General features: G+C 43.3%; 1 protein-coding gene across 2 annotated transcripts in view; it reads left to right on the forward strand.

Moving 5' to 3' along the window:
* The window catches only part of Pde6c (phosphodiesterase 6C), a 52,985-nt gene extending 41,596 nt beyond the window's left edge, over nucleotides 1–11,389 (forward strand). The window contains exons 16-22 of one of the 2 annotated variants that reach the window (XM_021653101.2): nucleotides 1,466–1,566; nucleotides 4,170–4,277; nucleotides 4,366–4,429; nucleotides 5,922–5,996; nucleotides 6,085–6,168; nucleotides 8,268–8,424; nucleotides 11,134–11,389. In XM_021653101.2, coding sequence (XP_021508776.1) covers nucleotides 1,466–1,566; nucleotides 4,170–4,277; nucleotides 4,366–4,429; nucleotides 5,922–5,996; nucleotides 6,085–6,168; nucleotides 8,268–8,424; nucleotides 11,134–11,195 — 651 coding nt within the window. In that variant the 3' untranslated portion in view covers nucleotides 11,196–11,389. The remainder of the gene's footprint in view (nucleotides 1–1,465; nucleotides 1,567–4,169; nucleotides 4,278–4,365; nucleotides 4,430–5,921; nucleotides 5,997–6,084; nucleotides 6,169–8,267; nucleotides 8,425–11,133) is intronic. The other variant, XM_021653102.2, reaches the window with a different exon arrangement.
* Nucleotides 11,390–16,084: the final 4,695 nt, after the last annotated feature.

The following is a 16,084-nucleotide window of genomic DNA, read 5'->3' on the forward strand; positions in this document are numbered from 1 at the left end:
AAAAATGCCAGTTCTTGTTCCAGATGATATTTAAAAAATGGCCTCCATGAAAACTTGTTATGTCTAGAACTTGAGTTTGGGCAAAAACTCAAAAGTCCTCTGGAATGACTGACAGCCAGGTTTGGTTTTGGGGTTAAAAATTTTAACCTGAGGCTGGTCTCAGAACTATATATAGTAATATTATCATAACAAAGTTACAACAGTGAGTTAGTTTGCAGCAATTTTAATTTCTGAGGGATTCCCCAGGTTGGCCTCATGGGAGTTGACCCTGCATGGGTCTTTATTGAGCACAGACGAAGTGTTAGGTAGTTTGGAAGGACAAGTTTACCCAACTGAAAAAACAAAGGCAGATGTTAGGGATGTGTCCAGGATACACAGCTGTCAATAAAGAGGCTGGAACCTGGCCGTAGGCTTCTTGCCGAAAGGCAGTGTGGGGTAAAAACTGAGGCCACCCACTGTGCGAGCAGGCTACGCTGGTTCAGATACCAGGCCTGCCCTCTTCTGTATGTTTAACCCAAATGTATAGAAGTTGTTTGACATCTCTGTGCCATGGTTTGCCAAAGATTAGGAGCATTCATGAAGCACTTGGAAACTGGTAAGGGGTAAAAAAATAAAAAATAAAAAATACTCATTATCTATTATTATTGTGAAATACAGGTCACTATTCCTTTCCACATTACATTCCTCCTGTCTCCCCACACAGGCCTACAGACTCTTGCCTCTCTCTTTCCAGTGGAATCGCCCCATGTTTTGTCACTATCGCCTTCATTTGGCAACACCATTGTACATCTGACCTCTGTACTCCATAACTAAAATGGTCCATGCAGAATACCATGGTTTTTAATGACCAATCTGAGCTTTATATTCTTGGTAATCTAGAAAATGAGAAAACGAAACTGATTCATATATGAAGAGATCAGTGAGAAACTCAGGGGAAAAAACCCCCACTAATTCTTTGTAAAATATTGCAAGAAAACAGTTTAAGGATAACACGGGGAGTTAATTATTTTTTTCCCCATATATATGAGCATTAGTGTAGTCTGCAGTTTCTGAGAGATTAGTCATTTCATGGTTACTCTAGAATTAGCTGGTCAGCAGTACCACGTGAATAACCACTGGACATCTCCAGAAATCCTTTGTTACAGTGCCTCAATTAATACAGGTAAGTTTTTATTCTGTTATATTTTCACACGGTCCTGAAAAAGAAAAGTAGTGAGGCTATTTTTAAAGTTTAAATGACCTTACTTAAGGCAGAGTGGAGAGGCTTAAAACAAAAAACAAAAAACAAAACAAAACAAAACAAAAAACCAGACATCAGGAGCTGGAGAGATGGCTCAATGGTTAAAAGCACTGGCTCATCTTTCAATTCCCTCCATCCACATGGCAGCTCATAACTGTTTGCAACTCCAACTCCAGGGCATCTGACATCCTTTCATCCTTTTCTTGTGAACTGTTTATTTTACAGAGTTTAAACATCTTCCAGAATCTGAGCAAGCGGCAGTTTGAAACGGTGATCCACTTGTTTGAGGTTGCAATCATAGCAACTGACCTGGCATTGTATTTCAAGTAAGTGCAAGACCGGGTGTCAGACCTCTCCTGAGCCCTGGGTTCTGCCAGCTATGAACCATGAAGAAGATAACGAGATGGCTCATTACTTAAGAGCATTTGATATTCTTGCAGAGGACTGGAGTTGGATTTCCAGGGCCCATGCTGGGTGGCTCGCAGTGGCCTGTAATTTCAGCTTGAGGGCTATGATGTCCATATGGCCGCTTTAGGAATCCACACATACACATAAGGTTTTTTAAAAAACCTTATGTCTCACAAATCTGTTGGCTTTTTAGAATGTCAGTTTTCCTCAAGAAAGTTGATTGACAGTGAACTTACTCCATTTTGGAGATGTATTTTGAAAACACAAACCTGTCCTGTTAAATAGCTTGTGACCTAAAGAAGCTCAAACAGAAGAAACAGGGTGCAGTGCCTAAAAAATAATGTCACAAAATTGCATACCATGGCTGTGAGTCCTGGTGACTCACCATGGTCCAGAATTTAGTACTTAATTGGACTTGTTCCGTGGCAGAATGCTTGCCCAGAATTTGGTGTGTGGTATTCCAGGCTCAGAAATTTGATCCTGTGAGAGTTTTGGGTTGAACAGTCTTGAATCTAACTCACAAACTAAACTCACAAAACTTGAGTTTTATTGAGTTTTACACAGCAGAGGGCCAAGGAGACCAGATGGGCCACATTTTCTTCTAAGTAAAATATAAAATCCTCATACTTTCTCCTAGGTAAAATATAAAGTTTCATGGTGAACACTGGTTAGAAGGAGGTGGGCTGTTTATGGGATCCAAATGTTAGGTGGTGTTTGGCACTGTCAAATTTTGCCTTGCTAATCCTCCTTTAAAAAAAAAATCTAACTATTAAACTGTCCAGCCATGATGACAAGTGCTTAGAATAACATGGTTTCCAGACAGGCAGGCTCACATCCCATCATTGGTAACCCATGATGTTAACCCATCATGGCGGTAACCCATCATGCCACATGTGCCTCAGAGTTCAGTTTTTAAGGACAGAAATAGAAGTCGTGAGGCAGTTGGGAACACCATCCCTAATCTGTCATGAAAAGCCCTCTGACCTTCCAACAAGAGCCATCTGATACCAACATGCTCCATCCTTTCCACTTGTGTTCCTATGTGGTACTGTTGAGTGTGTTTCAGTTTTTTTCCCCCATATATGACACCATACTATCTGCAAATATCTTTCTATAACTCACTTTTCCCACATGGCATTACATTGTAAACATTTGCCTGTGGTGACATGGCACTTCTAGATGGTTTGAAATATTTGTGTTGAGGGACTACAAGTGGATTATAAGGCATTCACTAGCACATCAGGTTCAAGACATGACCCTGATAAAGCCAAACAAAAGTGTAATTAGAGATGGCTCAGCAGTTAGGGCATGGGCTGCTTCTCCAGAGGCCCTGGGTTCAGTTCCCAGCGTCCACATGGCGATTCACAATTGTCTGTGGCTCCAGATCCAGGTGATCCAATGCCCTCATACAGACATACACGCAGGCAAAACACCAACGCACATGAAATTTTAAATGGGTTAAAAAATGATGAGTGTTGTCAAGAGGGCTCAGTAGGTAAAGTACCTGTCATATAAGCATGAAGATCTGAATTTGGATTTCCCAGCACACCCATACAAAAAGCCCAGTGTGGCAGGAAGCACCTGTCACTCTAGCAAGGTGTGGGAATGACAGTGAGGACAGCTAGAAAGTAGCCCATCAAGAAAAGACACCCGATGTCCACCTCTAGCTACACACATAGAAATGAACTCACCTGCCTCCCATCCCTATTCATCCCCTCCACACACACAAACAAGTGTCCACACATAAATAAAAAGACAGCTAGAGAACAAATAATAAATTTTTTAAAAGGTTTCCCCTTGGTAGTAAGCAGAGAGCCAGTTCACATGCTTCAGGTGTGCAGTGTTGAACCGCTGGACAGATACATCCCTTACACTCCTCCACATCCATAAATTCAGGCTATGTCTCATTTCCATTATTGCCCATGATGCTGTTGCAGGTCCTTGGGCACATCGATGTGAGTTTCTGTGCCCGGGAGTGGGGCGTGGGGGGTACACGTGTGTTTGGGGGATGCCGCTTTGCAGCATCGGGCTCCACTGCTGATGTCCTAGCAGCAGCATGCCAGGGCCCTCTGCAGTTCTCTGGATCTGGGCACATCTGGGGTTTTATCTGCTAACCTCCTGCCCTCTTGTGCAGATCTGTATTTCCCCACTTATCAATGAGGCCAGATACTCAAGGATTTTGGCTTCTCTGTTTCTGTTGGGCAAGTGTGCTTTGCCGGTACGGCCCATGGATGCCCTGTCTCTGTTTTGCTTTTTTCTTGTTTGAGCTTTCAGTTTTACTGTATTCAAAGTTTCATGGGTTCTTCCCACTCTGTGGCTTGTACTTTTTCTGCCTCCCATCCTTTCTATGCCAGGGAGAGTCAGAATTGCCTGCTCTCTATCCTGGCTCTTGGCCTCTGCTAGGCAGATAGCCTGAGACAGAGTGGAAACACAGCCTATGAAAAGCACACATTTACAATCACTTTCTGTGGAAAAAAAAAAAAAAAAAAAAAAAACTGCTGCACAGCTGTGTCTTTTCCAGGAAGAGAACCATGTTTCAAAAGATTGTTGATGCCTGTGAACAGATGAAAAGTGAGGAAGAAACCATCAAGTACGTGACTGCTGACCCGACCAAGAAGGAGGTCATCATGTGAGCAGTCAGAATTGTACCTCCTATTTGGAGAAACAGCACATTTTGTATTTCTTTCTAGTTTACTAATTTTTCTTTTCTTCATAAGGGCCATGATGATGACTGCCTGTGACTTGTCTGCCATCACGAAGCCCTGGGAGGTGCAGAGTCAGGTGAGTCTCATGGTGTTTCCTTTCCTGTCATCCATCACACACCTGGGCCTTGTCACACACCTGTGCCCTGTCACACACCTGGGCCCTGTCACACACCTATGACCTGTCTTCCATCAAGCTCTGGAAAGTATAGTGTCAGGCAAGTGTTATGACATTTCTTTTCCTGTCACACATCGGGCACTGCCTAAATCCCATGAAAGACACACAGAGGTCTCTGGCAACTCCAGAGTCCTATTCTGATGTTTACAAGCAGGAGTAGGCCAGCAGGTCACTGGGCATGTCCCAGAACAAGGAAAATAGAAAAGGCTTTGGAAAGAAAGTGTGGAGGTGGAATTGGGGTGGAATTCCTTATTATTGGACAAACTATAACATTTTTATGTAGAATTCACCAGACACGGCAGGTCAGTCCTGTAATCTGACTACTCATGATGAGGCTGAGGCAGGAGGATACAGGATTCAGTCATAGCCTGGGCTACTTAATGAGACCTACCAACTGAACTCCACGTGTGAACTTTTCAGTATGGGAGATAAGTCAGAACGGGCCCTGGTGGGATGGACTGTTGGTTCTATTTAGCTGGTGCTGCTCCCAGGGTCTCTTCTGCAATGTACTGTCAGTTGCTGGAAGGTGCTGACTTAGAGTCCATGTTCAGGGCTGTTCTGGGGTGACAGCAATGAGGCAGTGCTTAGCTGTCTGTTCTCTTATTAACTGGATGGAAGAAGCTGCCCTTTTTCAATGACATCTAGGTGAAATAGGGATGGAGAGATGGCTTGGTGGTTAAGAGTGGACACTGCTCTTCCAGAGTACCTGAGTTCTGTTCCCAGCACCCACATCAGGTCACAACTCCCTGTAACCCCAGCTCACTCTCAATGGTACACCAGAAATGCTGCCTCCCTCTGGCATGACGTGTGACTTTCCTTCACCTTCCTTCATCCATAGCAGTAAGCCTATTAGTGTTGGATCATGTTCCACGCTGAGGAAAAAGTGTCTTCACTACACTGTGAGTGTCAGAAAAACATCTCATCTCATCCTTCTTGCTAATGTCAGTCAGCTAACAAATGTCTACCATGATGGTATATAGTTTTTCATTATATGAATTAATACTTGATTATCCTCCCACTGCTGGTAAGATACCTCTCTCTCTCTGTCTCGTGTGTATGTTCACCATACACAGACCTATGCAAAATGACCACAGGCCACTGCCAATAAAAAAGGACCGGAAAACATGAGGGCCTGAGACAGTTTGGTTTGAAAAACTCAAAATCCTCCCATGCCCCCTCTTTACTGAGAAGTGATGGCAAAATAAACAGAAGACATAGTTTCAAAGTTAATCCAGAGCCCTTAAGTTGGCATCTTTTTATAAGTCCAGAGCAGATGGCCTGATGACGTCTCAAACATTGGCTGGGAAACCTACCCTCAGATGTCACTCACGCTAACATGAGAGAGTTCTCTACTAACAGTGGGCATCACGAAGCATGCTTCTGTCTTTTGCAGGTTGCACTTCTGGTTGCAAATGAATTTTGGGAGCAAGGTGATCTGGAAAGAACAGTGCTGCAGCAGCAACCAATTGTAAAGACCTTTTCATAACCCTGCTACTTCTTGCTAACCACCCCTAAATCTCAGGAAAACATCTTAAAGGATTTACTTCTCTTTCTAGCCCATGATGGACAGAAACAAAAAGGACGAACTCCCAAAACTTCAAGTGGGGTTTATTGATTTTGTTTGTACTTTTGTATATAAGGTATGTAAACAAATTATTCGGATGAACTGTATGATCACTGCATTGAGATTTTCCTTTCAAACTATAAATGGAGTGAGCCAGGTGTGGTGCTGCACACCCGCAATCCCAGCCCTCAAGAGGCAGGGGGTCAAGAGTTCAAAGTCACCTTGGACTACATGGTATGTTTCAGGCCAGCTTGGGCTGTATAGCAAGACTTTATCTAAAAAAGAAACAAAAACTAACAAAAGTAAAAAGAGTTAGCAAATGAAGAAAGCCATTAAGTCATTTCCTCCGTAGTTGTTTGAGTACTGACTTCGATGTGTTCAGAGTGGAATAAAATGTGTAAGAAGCCGCGTATGAGCCATGCACAGACCTACTTGACAGACCACCAAGAGTGCTGACCTTTCCCAAGCTGCAGAAGCACCCTAGCAGCTCCAAGCACTGGCCCACCTCACAGCTTCCCTTCTCCATATGGGCACTATTGAGAGTCAGCTAGAGGAGATGATCATGTGGTTTTTTTCTTTAAGTTTGTTTATATGGTGGATTACATTGATGGATTTCCGTATACTGAACCACCCCTGCATACCTGGGATAAAGCTTATTTGGTCATAATGGATGATGTCTTTAATGTGTTCTTGGATTCGGTTTGCAAGTATTTTGTTGAGTATTTTTGCATCAATGTTCATAAGAGACTGGCCTGAAATTCTTTGTTGGGTCTTTGTAAGGTTTAGGTATCAAAGTGACTGTGGCTTCATAGAATGAGTTTGGTAATGTTCCTTCTGTTTCTATTTTGTGGAACAGTTTCAAGAGAATTGGTGTTAGCTCTTCTTTGTTAGGTCTAGTAGAATTCTGCACTGAAACCATCTGGCCCTGGGCTTTTTTTGGATGAGAGACTTTTGCTGACAGCTTCTATTTTCTTAGGGAATATAGGACTATTTAATTTATTTACCTGGTCTTGATTCAGCTTTGGTAAGTGAAATCAAGAAAGTTGTCCATTTCATTTAGATTTTCAAATTTTGTGGCATACAGGCTTTTGAAGTAAGACCTAATGATTGTTTGTATCTCCTCAGTGTCTGTTGTTATGTTCCCCTTTTCATTTCTGATTTTGTTGATTGGATAGTGTCTCTCTGCCTGCCAGATGTCCCTTAATTGAAGAATGAATACAGAAAGTGTGGTACATTTACACAATAGAATACTACTCAGCAATTAAAAACAAGGAAATCATGAAATTTGTAGGCAAATGATGGGAACTCGAAAAGATCATCCTGAGTGAGGTATCCCAGAAGCAGAAACACACACATGTTCTCACTTAGAAGTGGATATATACTCACTTGTAAGTGGATATTAGTCATATAATATGGGATAATCATACTAAAATCTGTACACCTAAAGAAGCTAAGCAAGAAGGAGGACCCTGGGTAAGATCCTCTGTCAGAAAGGCAAATGGGATAGACATCTGAAGAGGGAGAAAACTGGGAACAGGACAAGAGCCTACCACAGAAGGCCTCTGAAAGACTCTACCCAGCAGGGTATTTATTAAAGCAGATGCTGGGACTCATAGCCAAACTTTGGGCAGAGTGCATGGAATCTTATGAAAGGGGGAGATAGAAAGACCTGGAGGGGACAGGAGCTCCACAAGGAGAACAACAGAACAAAAAAATTTGGGCAAAGGGTTTGTTTGTTTTGTTTTGTTTTTTTGAGACTCATACTCCAACCAAGGACCATTCATGGAGATAACCTGCACAAATGTGGCCCATAGAAGCTCAGAATCCAAGAGGGTTCCCTAATAAGGGGAGCAGGGGCTGTCTCTGACATGAATTCTGTGGTTGGCTCTTTGATCACCTCCCCCTGAAGGGGCAGGGCAGCCTTACCAGGCCACAGAGGAAGACATTGCAGACAATCCTGATGAGACCTGATAGGCTAGGGTCAGCTGGAAGGGGAGAAGGACTTCCCCTATCAGTGGACTGGGGGAGGGGCATGGGAGGAGAAGAGGAAGGGTGGGGTTGGGAGGGGACAAGGGAGGGGCTAATTGTAATAAATTAGAAAATAAACTAAAAAAAAAAAAAAAAAAGGAAGTCAGCTACATGATTAACCAGTCTCCTGCCTCAAACTCTCTGCAGGAGTTCTCACGGTTTCACAAAGAAATCACACCCATGCTGGACGGCCTTCAGAATAACAGAGTGGAATGGAATTCCTTAGCAGAGGAGTATGAGGTGAAGGTGAGGGTGATTGAAGAGGAGGTGGGAAAGCAGGAAGAAGGAGCTGTGGATCAAAAAGGTTAGCTGGAATCCATGTTTGCTGTGTATGCGTGGGGATGTAGACAGAAGTGGGAGTGGGCGATGAGTGTCAGGTGACAAAAAACTGACCATCTGTGCTAACCAGAAAACTGTTCTCTGATGCAGCCAGGTAAGTGTATGGTGTTTGTGATTCTCAGGGTTGTTTTGCCCCAAGACAACTCCAGGTGGAGTTGACCACTCCAGAGTGGTCCAGGTACAGGAGACGTACAGCTGGGCACTACCACCCCTCTAGAAGGCAGTATTAGGGCTTCTCTATAAAACATGGGGTCAGGGGTCAGTACTGGGTGAGAACACAACGCAAGCCTGACATCCTGCATTAGCTGTGGAACTCTGGACAGCCTGCTCAAACTCTCTCCAGGGGCTTTATTGATTTACATTTTAAGGAAGGTCCTACAGGTAAAGTTAAAGTTGGCCAAGCTCATGGGGTGGCTTGAAGGAGACTCCAAATCTTTGCTTATCCCCAAACAAGGTGCTATTTACTCTGACTTGAAATTTCTACTCCCGAAGTCACTTGTTGGGTTTATCATTGCTGTCAGAAAGCCTGATAAAATGCTTACAATGAATTGTTAGTTGTTGGATTGAATGTTCCTATTGATAGTGGAATGCTGGGCTGGTATTGTAGCTCGGTGGTAGAGTATTTCCTAGCATGGGCAAAAGCTTTAGTTTGGTCTCTTGTATTGAAGAAAGCAGAATGCTAATTTGATGGTGGTGGCGGTGGCTCATGAATAGGTGTGTGTATGTGTGTGTGTGTGTGTGTGTGTGTGTGTTGGGTGGGAGCCTGAGGAACTGTGTATCTTGTTGTTTGAGACAGGTTTTGTGACTGGCCTGGGGCTCACCTATTCAGCTAAGCTGGCTGCCTGTCTCTACCTCCCCAGTACTGGGACTACAAGCATGTACCACCATACCCAGCTTTTTTTACATGGATTCTGGGACTCAAACTTGGGTCCTTGTGCCTGAGTGGCAAGCCCTTTTCCTCCTGAGCTACTTCCTCAGCCTAGGATGTTAATGTCTGTCTCCAAAGATTAGTACTGTATGCTTTGTAAGCAATTCCTATTGGCAAAGAAGCCATGTATATGTGGAAAGCCCTGAAAGATGTGTTTAGACAACTGTACTGTTTTAATCACTTCACTATGGCTGGGGACATTTGCTTTACCAAGGTTACGGATGTCCCTCAACAGAATAAAGTCAGGGGTTTCTGATGCCTCTGTGACCACTCATTGAAGCACTCACAGGGTGTATGTTCTCACAAGGCTTTGTGTTAGATAGGCCTTGAGTAAAGTCAGGAAATTATCTCCAAACTCTTGCCTCTGAAGGGAGAGCTGAGCACTAAGCAACCAATGCATAGCAGTGGCCCTGGGACGCGCATGGGGTGTATACTGGGAGCATAGGAAGGCTTGTTTGAAAACGGTGTCTGCTAAGGTCCCTAGACAGGAAGGCCCAACTCACACAAAGGAGAAGAGGTAGGTGGAGAAGAAAAGAACAGGATATGTAAAATAACTACTGAAGTGGGAATAAGCTTGGTGTAGCAGACTTGTTTAAAAACATGTCAACGTGTAGTCAAGAGAGGACTGAAACCCAAGTATCAGATGAAGCTGGTAGTTAGATGGCTGGCCAACAGGATGCGGCCTGCATTACAGTCAGTGAGGGACTGCACTCCAGGAACACACAGTAGAGATTTATTTCTTAGGACTAAGGCATTTGATGATTAAGATACTGTCACCTTTTCCAAGTGGCTCCTGGTATTTATTGGACATAGGACTTCATGCTTTAATACAATGCTGTTACCCATTCTGTGAGAATTTTAAGCATGCACACCATTTATTTTTATTATTTGACTCCCAATTCCTCCCAGATTATTTGCATATACTTATTTCTAATTTTTATCTACTAGTTTGAGAATTCTTTAAGAGTTAAGACCTTGTGCACCCTGGCTCCAGGTTTTGTGCCTCTAGCTCAAAATCTAGCATGTTTAATTTTACTGACACACTGAGACAGTAACTGGGTAACTACTAATCTAATTTAATTTTGCTTTTGAGACAGAGTCTCACTATTTAGCCCTGGCTGTCTGGAACTCAGAGATCTGCCTGTCTCTGCCTTCTGAGTGCCGGGGTTACAAGTGTGTTCACACCTGGCCTTTTTTTTTTTTTTTTTTTAAGACAAGGTCTCACCAAGTAGCCTTGACTGTCCTGGAATTCACTATGGCCTTTAGCTCACAAAGACCCGCCTCCCTCTGCCTCCCGAGTGCTGGGATGAAAGGCATGCACCATCACACCTGACTCTTGAGTTTCATTTATCCAATTTCCCCCAATTTATGAGTATTCTGTATGTATATGTGCATCTTGTGTGTGCCTGCTACACACAGAGGTCAGAAGAGAGTATCAGATCCCTTGGGACTGAAGTTCCAGGTAGTTGTGAGGCACCAAGTGCTGGGAATCAAACCTGAGTCTTCTGCAAGAGCAACAAGTGCTCTAAACTGCTGAGCCATCGCTCTAGCCTCTTGAATTTTATTTTTAAGTGAGCCAGTTATGAATAAATAATTGAGTTTAAACAGGCAAACCCTTGGAGTTATTATTATTATTATATATGCTATTATTATAAGCTAATGTTATTATAGATCTAACACAAATACCATGAGAATGTTAGAATACAAGCATTATATCACACTGATATGTTTCTCATCTTTTACTAGCTACCACAGATTTAGGAAGTGGCACTGATGACAAAAAGTCCAAAACGTGCTTGATGTTATAAAATAATACAACTGGTCTATATTTCAAGCATCATCTTAGTTTCCAAGAAAAATCAGTCAGAAGAACCTCACTGAATTCTGTCCAGTGACCATGAAGTGATGGAACAGAAAAAAAGCTCCAAAGACACTGCCATGTGACTATCCACAGACTGCCTCCTGCTGACCTGGAAACCCTGTGAGCTAAATAAAGTTCAGTCCCAAAACAAAACATGACAAAACAATGGATTTTTATGCCAGTTTGTTTTAAATATAAAAATATGCTATCTTGAAATGATTCACAAGATTATATATACAGATATCTGTATGTGTGTTAAGATGTACTTAAGTGTACGTGTCTGTGTGAGTCACTGACATGTGTGCCAGTGCTGACAGAGGCCAGAAGAGGGCTTCAGATCCCCAAGAACTTCAGTTACAGACAGCCTCGTGTTGGTTCTGGAATCCTAACCCATGTCCTCTGGGACAACAGCAAGTGCTAGCCACCTCTCAGCCTGAGCCACAAGTATCAAATAGCTTACTAATTGTATTCATTCGCTAAAATTACCACAACAAAGTACCACATGCTGGATGGCTTAAATGGCTTAAACCACAGCCATTTATTTGCTCACAATTGCTGGGGATGGAAGGAACCTAGACGGTCAAGACCAATGAGTTGGCATACTTGGTTTTTAGAAGGCTATTTACCCTGTCAAGTGGACATCTTTATGTCCTAGTTTTCTTTTCCTAGATGAACACCAGTTCTATTGGATTAGGACCCTATGACTTTATTTTAGCCTCATGAACGGTCTTGTCTTCAGTATGCTGTGCTGAGAATCAGGATGATCTGATATGACTGGTGGGTGGAAAGGACTCAGCCTGCAGCATTTGTAATCGTGATCCTCTACTTTCTAAGCTAAAAATCTTTCATCACCATGTCTCCGTGTTCAGAGGCGATACAGTATAGACTGAGCCATGTATATAAGTACAGTATGGAAAACAAAGAGAAAATGATGTCAGAAGAAATCAGCATATTTCTCCCCTCTATTTTTCTCCTTTGATAATGGCAGATCTCCAGAGTATTTCTGGCAGTTTATAAAATTTTATACTTTTTCCCTATGCTTTCTCCATTTCAAAGTCTAAAATAAATTATCTTGTTATGTACAACTAAGAATAGTTTTATCATATAGAATTACTCCTTTAACAGAATTTTGGTAAGACACACTGGATAATTTCATAGTTAAATCAGTTAATAAATATTCAGAATTAAGTATTTAATTGGGCAAGAACTTATCAAAAGAAGTCTGGGAAGGGCAGTTAAGATTACTTTAGGTATGTGTTTATGGCTGAGGCATTTGCTACAGGAGCAGTCTGAACCCTCAGAACCTATGTACATGTCAGTGTACCACCAGCCATAGATCCACCCTCTGAAGGAAGAGGCAGAGGATCCCTGAGCAAGCAGGGTTGGCAGCTCTGGGTTGGATTAAAAGACCATACCTTATGCAGTAAGGTGGAAGAGTGATTGAGAATGATTTCCAACATCAACCCCGAGCTCTACATGCATGTCACACACAAGCACAAGCACTCATACATACATCCATGGACGTATAAATGTGTGCACATGCGTGTGCGCGTGCATACACACACATATTCAAAACAAACAATAGCAAAAAAAAAAAACCTTAAAAACATTAAAACTGTCAAGAGAAACTAAAGACTGCTAGTTCTAGGGCATGATATATGCCTGGTTGGGTATTGGAAAAATTTAAGATTTCTTCTTTTATTTATCTGTAATCACAGATGAAACTAGAAAACAGAATAAACACCATATATTTAGCCAGGCTTTTGCAAGGGAAAAAAAAAACACATTACATCACTGCATCTCAAGTATGCCATGTTACACACAAGGTAAGGTTCAGTTTTAAGCAATGCATTCTGGGTAGGTGTAGCCATGGTGGCTTATGTCCTTTCCTTTGTGTCTGCCACCTCAGCTCGTGGCCTTCACAGGGCCTGGGTTCCCATGTGGGCTCTCGGTGGACTACGCTCTGTGGGACCAGGACCAGGACTATTCAGCCAATCTCAGTGGCAGAGCAGGTGGCACATCCCTGCACAGCCAATGTGGGGATGCACCGCTTCAGCACTCAAAGTAATCAAGTTTCTGTCTTGAAGCTCTATGGCAAGGCTCACCTAGAACTGCCCTCTGTAAATTCCTGTTTATGAAAGACCTAGGCTTACACAGTTTTGAGTAAGTAGAGATTACTGTGGTCATGGAATATGAACTTGGGTTTAAAATCCCTGATACCAATGCAGAAAAGTTAATGCAGTCACAAGAACAGAAGATTACATGCAAGTGAGAAGGATGAATATGCTAACATACAAGTGCCCTTTCCTCCCTGAGAGAGGCCTCAGGTAACACTGGTGAGCATCTGGAAGTGAGAATGCATTATGGCATCATGGCTGCCAGTAACTTCAGACTTGAATTTAAATTATCTGAGAGCTTTGCCCTTAAAAATAAATTATTATAAAGCAAACAATATGATTCAGTTGTTTCTTTTCAACTTCATATTGATTCCTTGTGAGTTTCACATCATGCACCCAGTCCTGCTTATCTCCACATCCCCTCATATCCACACTTCACTTGCAACCCTACCCCCTAAAAAATCAAACACACACAACAGAAACAAAGCATAGAGAACATCTCATGGTGGACACTATAGTGTATCACCGTGGGTCCCACAGTATGTTCCCGTCTACACATCTTTACTTGGGAATGTTCACTTCAGTGAGTCTATTGGTCTGCTTATAGATCTTTGGCTTCTGCAATGCCATCAATATTGGATCCTCATCAGGACTCCACCTGGTTATTCTGTTATTGCCCTGTGTCAAGGAGATCCTGCAGCTTTGGATCAGCAGGAGTGGCCCTTTCATGCATCCCAACCATTCCCAGATGATACAGATATGGGGGTGAGCCAATTCAGAGCCCTGGAGCTGGGCCTGGGTGGTAGCTGAGCTGATCAGCCTGGCAGCTCTCCCTTATGCGTACCACTACAGTGAGCTCTCCTGCTCCATGCTCCCAGGGCTGGCTCACCTTCACCTCCTGAGCCAGCTCCACTGTGCTGCCCAGTCAAGGTTTGGGGCCCACTCTCCCAGGTGCTGCAGCCCATGAGGGGCTGAGCCAGCTCTCCTACTCTCAGACCCTGTGGGCTGGCTCACCCATCTCTGTCATCATGGCCAGCTCCACTATATTGCCCAGATGAGGTGCAGAGCCCAATCTCCCCGAGTGCTACAGCCAGTGAGGGGGCAGGGCTAGCTCTCTTGGCTACTGCAGGTAGCAAGGGGAAGAGCAGGAGGGCATCACCCCCATGCCCACACCTGGCAGGGCCAGCTCACCTCTGCACCCCCACCAGGGCCAACTCTACTGTGCTGCTCAGATGAGGTGGACAGCCTGCCTCCTGAGTGCTGCAGCTGGCCAGAGACAGGAGCAGCTCACCAGCTCACCCACTCTCGTGATCTCAGGCCATTCTCCCAGGTGGTGAGGGGCAAGATGAGAGCAGGGCATCACTCCTGCTCCCATGCCACCTCAGACGAGTGGCGGGGCCAGCTCTCCATGCTCTCACCCTTGGGGCTGGCTTACCTGGGGCCCCTTGACCAGGGCCAGCCATACTGTGCTGACCAGGTAAGGTGCAGAGCCCACTCTCCTGAGTGCTGCAGCCAGAGAGGGGCAGCTCTTCCACTGTCATGATCCCAGGGAAAATTCAGTTTTAAACAGATAAGAAATGAAATACCAGTCAGGCGCGGTGGTACAGCCTGTAATCCCAGCACTTTAGGAGGCAAACTCTTTGTGAGTTTGAGTCCAGGATAGTCAAGGTACCAAGAGAAACCCTGTCTCAACAAAACAAAACAAAACAAAACAAAACAAAGAAAAGAAAGAAATTATCATCTGCTTCGCTTTTACAAGTCAAGTCCTTTGTCTCTCTTGGACATAAAGACCATGAAGGAGTTTTGCTAGGTTTGCTCCGAGCTCCATCGTGGCATCTACAGCAGTGCCTGGCCCAGGGTAGCACTCAGCAGGTGTGAATGAATTATATTCCAGATGCTGTAATGGGAGGCAGCTATGACAAGTGACTGAGCTATTGTCTGATGAAGTGATGTACACTGCCTTTTCCCATCATTTCATTCCTATCAAATTCCTTTAGTTTTATGTGATTTTTTTTTTTAACTCCAAAACATAAGTTAGCTCAAGTATCTTCCCCTCCCCTAGTTACTAGAACTTCAACTGAGGCTAGCGTTATGTCTGCTGAAGATCTCAAATATATGAACTTGACTTCAGAGTCTGTATAATTTGAAAGCAGAACCTCACAGCCTGCCAACCAAGGGTCTGGTGACCATCACTGACTGCAATGAGCTGAAGCACGAAGCAGCTGTAGGGCTGATATCTAACACTACCTCAGACTTTGCAAAGACCCCTTAAAATATGCTAGGCTGTCAGGATTTTATATAATTATCTAAGTTCATATGTGAACTTGACATCATAAACTGTATCTTCATGCCAAAACATACTGTTCTATTGTAAAATGGTGTGCAGTCTTCTCAGTTACCATTTAACTCTGAGACCTCTCTTTTCTGAATACTATCAAATGATGAATATATATTTTATTATAGGAGTGATTAGCTATAGGAACTCCACTACTAATATCAACTTTAATGCCATAACTTTCCTCAGATATCAAGATCTCTTTTTACTTAGTATAAGTAATAACATAAAAAAACACACCCCCAAGAAATAAGGAGACCTTTACCCAATATTCAACATCGGTACAACTGATATAAATTTACTATTTTCTCCTAGTTCAGAAAGGATTGCAAAATGACTTACAAAAAAGCTCTTTCAAAGCAGTCAGCAGTGCCTCAGGCACAA

Source organism: Meriones unguiculatus, chromosome 1 (assembly GCF_030254825.1).
Source record: "Meriones unguiculatus strain TT.TT164.6M chromosome 1, Bangor_MerUng_6.1, whole genome shotgun sequence".
Taxonomy (NCBI): Eukaryota; Metazoa; Chordata; class Mammalia; order Rodentia; family Muridae; genus Meriones; species Meriones unguiculatus.